Raw genomic sequence first — 7,500 nt, forward strand, 5'->3', positions numbered from 1 at the left:
GACGGATTGCTTTAGATAAAACACTTTTTTTAGTGTTGTAAAAAAATTATTTTCTCATGGCATTTTCATTTGTGATATTTCATGTAAGTGCTTAAGAATCAGCTTAATAATTTATATGCTCCATTCTGTCAGTCCAAAATGTCTGAGTATTTGTAATGGAAAGCCAGTTTAGGCTTTACTAATTTCTATTTGTAAAAGAAAAAAAAAAAGAGAAAACTCTAGTCTATTATTAATACTGATCTCTTATTATTTTCATATGTAAACTAACGTTGAGATAAAATATTCTTGCATATGTTACATAATACTATATTTTTGTGTTTCTTACCAATATTTTTTCATTTCAATTCAAATTTATTTTCTTAGGCTCTTTACATACAAGTCCGAGACTGCACTTGACTCTGAATTTCAGATAGTAATGTCTTTTGGATTGTTAAGGGGACCTGAACTCATAGAATATTCTTGCTTATGTTATGCAATACTATATTCTTGTGTTTCTTATTAATATTTTTTCATCTCAATTCAGATTTACTTTCCTAGGCTCTTTACACACAAGTCCGAGACTGCACTTGACTGAATTTCAGATAGCAATGTCTTTTGGATTGTTAAGGGGACCTGAACTCGTACAAGTTTTCTTTCTTTACTGAAATTACTAAGCAGCTCTTTCATTTTATTCATACTCATGTCATTTACAAGCTTACTGTTAAAAAACCTTTTTTCAGTATGAAATCTAGACATACTGTGTAGGAGCCTCCGTAAAGATCTCTAACATTTTTTTTTATGAAGTGAGTTTAAACCAGCTCTTGCATAAGCATGTCAAGAGGGTTGGCATGCGTAACTATGCAGTTCTAATTGATGTTACAATTCTCAAGGTCAAAACTGAGTATTGCAAGCTTTCAGTGGTGTTCCCTCTGCCTGTGATTATTGAAAATGAGGAGTCTCATGTAAGGAATAGGGAGAGATTAACTTTCTATTATCTGAAAGTGTCTTTAATACATGGAGATGATAGTTTTACAATGAAGTAGCAAGGAAAGTAAGTGCAGTATGTGGACAATGTACAGCTAGCAGAGGGAAGTATTAGATCTTATGATATCCATGAGTTTCAGGAAGGATTTAGAGACAAGTGTGTCAGGCAGTAATTCCTTAGCTTATAATTTGAATACTGTACATGAACACGGCAGTTGTCTGGTCATGAAATCTAGTCATATTTTCCCCATGATTGCAGTCAATTACAATAAGCTATGAATTTTATTTTCATACCAACACAAAATTAATGCCCTTGGGACTGAATGTGCATGTACTTTTTATGTGAATGGAAGAAAAATATTTATTTTCTCAGCAGTAGTCTACATGAAGCATTAAATGTGGCAGAGTAGCTCTGAGAGTATTTTGTATCTGTACTTAAGTAGGTTTAGTATGTCAGTCTGTGAGGGTTTTTTTTTTTTACTAAACTAACATAATAAAAAAAAAATTTGTTGACATTTTGAAGAAGTGTTAATACCAAGTCCAATGGTTGCTGCAAGGGTTACGTGAATTATTTATTTCAGTGCAGTTAAATCATTGTAAATACCATGCCATGTAAGTCATTTTTGTCTCGTATCATGTACAATATTTATTTCATATTCATGTATTTAATTGTTCATTGCTTTTAATAAAGTGTCATTTCTTTGAAGTTTATAATATCCTTGAGACAGACAGATATGAGAGAGAGAGAGAGAGAGAGAGAGAGAGAGAGAGAGAGAGAGAGAGAGAGAGAGAGAGAGAGAGAGAGAGAGAGAGAGAGAGAGAGAGAGAGAGAGAGAGAGAATTTTGTGGCAAGAGGTACATGTATTTACATCTATAATAAAGATTAAAGATCATTCATTAAAAGTAAGAAGGATAAGTTTGTGAATTAGGAAAATACAGTTGACTAAATGTGCATTATAAAGCACTGACTCTTTCCAAAAATGTCTGTGTTTCCAGTCATTAACACAGTCTATAAATAGATAAAGACATATTATGGGATGAAAGTAGCAGATTGACATTCACTAATTACAACTTATACTTTCTATGCATTTATTAAAACTTATACCAGGAAAAGTATCATACATTCACATATTTAATCCCAGGTCACCGGGAAAACGAAGCGTTTACTGTAGTACTGATCTATAAAATGTCTCTACACTCCTTGAGTTTGTGGAAAAATCTCTTTTTTACTAATGGTTTCAATATTGATGTTTTATTATTATCATAGACACTGTAATAATTATCACGTTATTGACATTACTACCAGCAATATAAGATCCTAGAAAAAGTTTCCAAAATTCGAGGAAATTGGTAAATAGGTGATAGGAAGTAGTTGTATTTGGCTCACTGGTGACTTAGTACTTAAGGAGCCATCAACTTAAATAAGGAATAATGAGTTTAAAAGAATATACTAATGTATTTGACTTTTTTAGATCTTTTTATTAAAATTATACATATATATATATATATACACACACACACACAAGTGAAAAAATATTTCTCTTTGAAGTAAATTAATACATAACAGGTTTTTCTGGAGTCTTTGGAAAGGAAAGAAAGCATAAACGCTTATTCATCTACAATAGATACGTTCTCAGAATTTAAACCAAGCATATCAAATTTTACATAAAATTCCACAGGAACAACATTTTGTACATTGACTTCCTATGCAGTTTACCATAGGGCAATTTCCTAAAAAGAAAAAAAAAAGTACATAAATAAATAAATAAAACAAAAGCAAATATAAAAATTGCATAGTAAAAATGATGCAGTAGACTATAAATAGCTCTCTTAAAGTTCATTTGATTCACTAAAGACCTTTTTTCTTTTCTTTTTTCTTTTTTTTTTTTTTGATTTTTTACTCTCATAACTTCAAAACAAAATTTATAAAAGAGCGTGTCAAAAATAAAACTAAGCCTTTGTGACCGTAATTATCAACTGGTAATCACTACATCTAGACTAAGATCAAAATAATATATAACTGAAGTGCCACTTAAAGTAAATGAATATATAGTTTATCAAAGGTAAGATATTACTTGTCTCATCTCCTTTGATAAAACTGATATTGCTTAATATTTATGAGCTTAATTACTGTTTGTTAACTGTGAAATCATCTTGCTAAAACTGCATAAAATAATCAAGTCAAACCCTAATATAAAATTTCATAGAAATCTGTACATGCTCGGAAAATATCTTTTGTATTCTCTACGTAAACTGATGAGCCATGCAGAAATAATTTTTTTACCAGTAAGAAATAAATAAGAATGCCATTAAAAAGAAAAAGAAAAAAAGAGAGAAAAAATATACAGAAAAGACATATTTCTATCACATTTCTATTATGTGTCTTTTAACTGACTACAGATCATTTTTATTTACATTTATGTTTGTTCCCTACACCACCACCTTTAAGACCACTGGATTTCTCAATGGATTTAGTTTCTCTTGCCTGGAGTTCTAGAATGGTGTGGAGATCATTTTCATTTTTCTTACCTGTGCCCTCAACAACCATCAAAAATTGCTTCATCAAATTCATACAAGTCACACAGAAGATCAACTGAAAATAATTTTAAAATTGATTAAACAAAACCTTTGTTAACGCACTGAAAATGAAAAAAACAATATAAAAATCACCTAAACATAAAATACACGTAGCAAGAACAAGTTCACAAAAAATGATGATGGTAGTATATAACCACTACATACAAGTACAAAATAATAACCATGATATAAAGAGTAGACACAAGTAAAGAGTAAATACCTGTTTGTCTGTCAATCTGTAGGTCATTTGCATTAGCAACGACAGTACCCATAACAGCAGTGTATTCTGGCACAGAAGCTACTTTCACCCACCAGTCAGGGTCTGCCGTCGACCAACAGTGCAACACTCGGACAAACGTCTTCAGCAAGTTGAACACTTTTGCTTTCTCATATCCTGCAGTTAGACATTACTTCAAGTTAGTATTCAAGTGGTTTTGCATAACACTTACATACCAACTAAAAAGAAATTAAATACTTGGAAACAATGCCAACCCATCATTCTGCAAGCAACTTTACCAGATCATTCAATAACAAAAAATCCTCCGACTCCCTACAATATTAAGAAACCTTTTACTAACTTTAATCACATAACAAATGTCATCACAAACAAAAAATCAAACAACAACTGAAACAACTAGAATTTACAACATTTCTCAATGGATCATGTCCACTTACTTTTCTCTGGTTTTGTGAAATCAAGGATCAGGTGAGCTTGCTTGAGGAGGCAGGTAAGCAGCTTGGAGGGGCAGTAACAAGTGGAAGAGAGCCAAGGCGGAGGAGCTGTTACTAATACAGCCAACCAGCTTAACATGTGGCTTACTGTAACAGTCCTATCACCAGAGTACTTATTAATCAGCATGCATACCTTGCCTATAAGGCATGACTCTGTAGGGGAAGATTAAGAACGAATGAATATCAATAATGTATATCATATTGATCATGTACAATACCTGTTTAAATACCTAATATCTAATTTATGATTACCAGCAGCATATGGACATCAGAATTAATTAACTGATTTATAATAAGAAGAAAAATATATACATGAACTGGGACAAATTGGTTTTCATTGGTACATTCTCACAACTCTTCCTATACCAGTAATAATATCTTCACAGCAAGAGATGTATTTCATTACTAAACCCACACTAATTAAACTAAATCTGGGATTCAGTAAGCATAATAACAAGAAAAAATTCCACCCCTTGCACCTTTATCAAAAATTTTCCAAACTACCACAGTGATTAGCAAGTGATTTTGGCAACACAACAGAAATGCACCATTTTATCCAGTGAAAATTTACTTGGTATGGGATAGAAAACCACAAATAAATAACCATATATTGTATACCCTGCAAGAGACGCAATACAGCTTATTATGGTGATGCAGGACAAGGTTTCAGCACCTAGATGAGCAGACATCTAGTTGACATCTGTCATGATTGAACTTCCAACACCATGGTTTGATGAAGATGAACATTTACCAGAATGAAAGCAATCAAAAGCGATTCACACAGGATTGAATGAACAGAAAAGAAAAATAATAGAAGCTGCATACATCACAATGGAGGAGAATGTAAACACTGCATTGGGCAGCTTCAAATTATCAAGGTTTGTGGCAACAATTACGCAGGAAACATGCGACAGGTCATGGACTTTAGGCCGATCTTCAGCCCATTATGTAATCCCAGATACATTTCTGATGAAGATATTGTCAAAACACATCAAATACATCTATTGCTCCCTGAAAATATTGACTCTTATGCATACCTTTTTCTACATTTGTCCCAATCCACACTGATCAACCATTAATAACATTCCGTACCATTTCTCCACAGCACTAGATATAACACAAGCTACACAAATACCAATAAAGCTAATGATCCAAAATTCGTAAGATGATTTGTTACATAAATACCTTTTCTATGGAGAGCTAATGATGCATAGTTGTGAGGATTATAAGTGGAAATATAGATTCTGTACAAATGCTAATAAATAAGGAACATCTAAGAGACAGTAAGAAGGTAATTACATAAGTATTGAAAAAATAATAATCAAAAGAAAAAAGGAAAGAAGAACAAAACATAAAAACAATGTAACAAAGACCTGCAATTAATGCCAGGATTCCACCAGCATATGACCACACTCTAGTCTATTTTCCTTTTTGCTAAGCCTATATATTCTATCTGGAGAGTAAAGGTAGCCAGATTCTACCCTTTTTTCACAGGCAATTATACTATATATTACTCTATGATCTCAAAAGTTCCCTGAAGGTTATTAAGAACTTATAACACAATTAAAACCCTTTTGAGGTCAAGCCTGGTGAGTTGTATATGTATTGATATTAATACAGTAAGCTAGGCAGCATGCAGCATATAATACCTGTTTTGGTGCAAAGTAAACTTGTGAATGCAGTCTGAGATCCAAGGGCTCGGAGGCATCTGAGCATCGCAAGGACATCACCCCAATCATCAACTTTGCCGCAGCACTCATCGAGAGAGGCCACCAACTGCTGGCAGCTGCAATTGTAAAGGGATATAATGTGAAAGAAAAAGAATGACACAAATGACTTTTTCTCATTTGAACTGTATTCATGTTGACAAATGTAGAGAAGGTTATGAACGACAACGGATATCTTCACAATACAAAAGATGTATTTGACCGGTTTCGATTCTACATTTCTGACGAAGGTAGAATCGAAACCGGTCAAATACATCTCTTGTATTGTGAAGATATCCATTCTCATTCATACTCTTTCCTTTTTCTCATTTAAAGAACTATTAGAATATACTGAATAAGACTCCGCACACCCACTAACACAGAATATCCATTTCTGTATAGCAATGAATACAATCACTTCTGTACTTACATCTCTGCTTCAATGTTTGTTGATGTAAATTTGGCTATTTTCTCTAGAGTTTGAAGGACTTGTTGCCGAACTCTGTTGTTAACCACGATTTCCTAAGCAAAAAAAGGGGGCATTATTCTCCTGCATATATGTAGGGCATTTTATCAGGCCTAAGTATGAGAAAAATATGAAGGAGAATGAACAATGGATGGCAGACATACTACCAGTCAGGACAAGAGTAAGGAAGGTCATGAGCCAAGGATAGCCCCAGTTCCTTCCACTTGTTCCCTCCAGACTGACCCAGTTTGTAACATTGGACTGACCAATCACAGACCCCACTACAGCCCAATCCAAGCTGGCAGAGCTCAGAAACTGTATAGACCAAGATTTCCATTTTTGGAATGTACTCTAATAATTAATTAGTGTAGGAGCACTTGTATACACTCTGCCCTTCCCCCCATTTACCACTTTGCTACTCATTCACGATTTCAATTCAAAATCTAAATCTTCGTAAGTCTATTCTATGATACAAGTCAATTCTATCAATACTCTAATCATCAAGGGTAGTCATAGTTTCTACTGAGCATGGTTAACCCTTGTAAAGATTTTATAAAACAAGAGAAAAAATACATTTGGTTCGTAAAATTAAATACATATGAAAATATGATTTAGAAAGTGTATACCAATCTAAACATAATTTATTCAAATTGCTTCCAGCTTGTACATACTTTACGCCAAGCTAAGTGTAATGTGCATTTCATACACACTACACACTAAAGCAATCTGTGTCATAAAAATAACATTCTGAATCCTCTATCTTTCTTCTCAATTTACCTTAATACACAAGGGTGACAAATGGGCACAAGCAGCTTGTAGGGCTCGCTGCTCATTGCCAGTTCCATGAGGAGCAATGAGGGACTCTAACACAGACAGAGCAGGCACCACACTCCTTTCATACCACTCCACAGGGGCTGCACCTTGAGCTGGAGGCATCCTGAAGGACAGGTCGGATACAGTAAATTCAAGTAAATTGTCATACTGGTCACAAACTCTCTGTAAAAATTCACTATGTCCCGAAAGATATTATCTATATTTTCACGCTCACTCAACTAT

At 33.6% G+C, this 7,500-nt stretch overlaps 1 protein-coding gene across 1 annotated transcript in view; it reads right to left on the bottom strand.

Moving 5' to 3' along the window:
* Positions 1-2,414: 2,414 nt before the first annotated feature.
* Positions 2,415-7,500, bottom strand: part of LOC138864225 (uncharacterized) — a 13,439-nt gene continuing 8,353 nt past the window's right edge. Inside the window, exons 10-16 of the mRNA XM_070130837.1 lie at positions 7,222-7,381; positions 6,409-6,500; positions 5,922-6,058; positions 4,216-4,425; positions 3,761-3,934; positions 3,493-3,556; positions 2,415-2,694 (exon numbers count right to left, since the gene is read on the bottom strand). Of these exons, the coding sequence (XP_069986938.1) occupies positions 3,501-3,556; positions 3,761-3,934; positions 4,216-4,425; positions 5,922-6,058; positions 6,409-6,500; positions 7,222-7,381 (829 nt within the window). The 3' untranslated portion in view covers positions 2,415-2,694; positions 3,493-3,500. The remainder of the gene's footprint in view (positions 2,695-3,492; positions 3,557-3,760; positions 3,935-4,215; positions 4,426-5,921; positions 6,059-6,408; positions 6,501-7,221; positions 7,382-7,500) is intronic.

Source organism: Penaeus vannamei, chromosome 15 (genome assembly GCF_042767895.1).
Source record: "Penaeus vannamei isolate JL-2024 chromosome 15, ASM4276789v1, whole genome shotgun sequence".
Classification (NCBI taxonomy): Eukaryota; Metazoa; Arthropoda; class Malacostraca; order Decapoda; family Penaeidae; genus Penaeus; species Penaeus vannamei.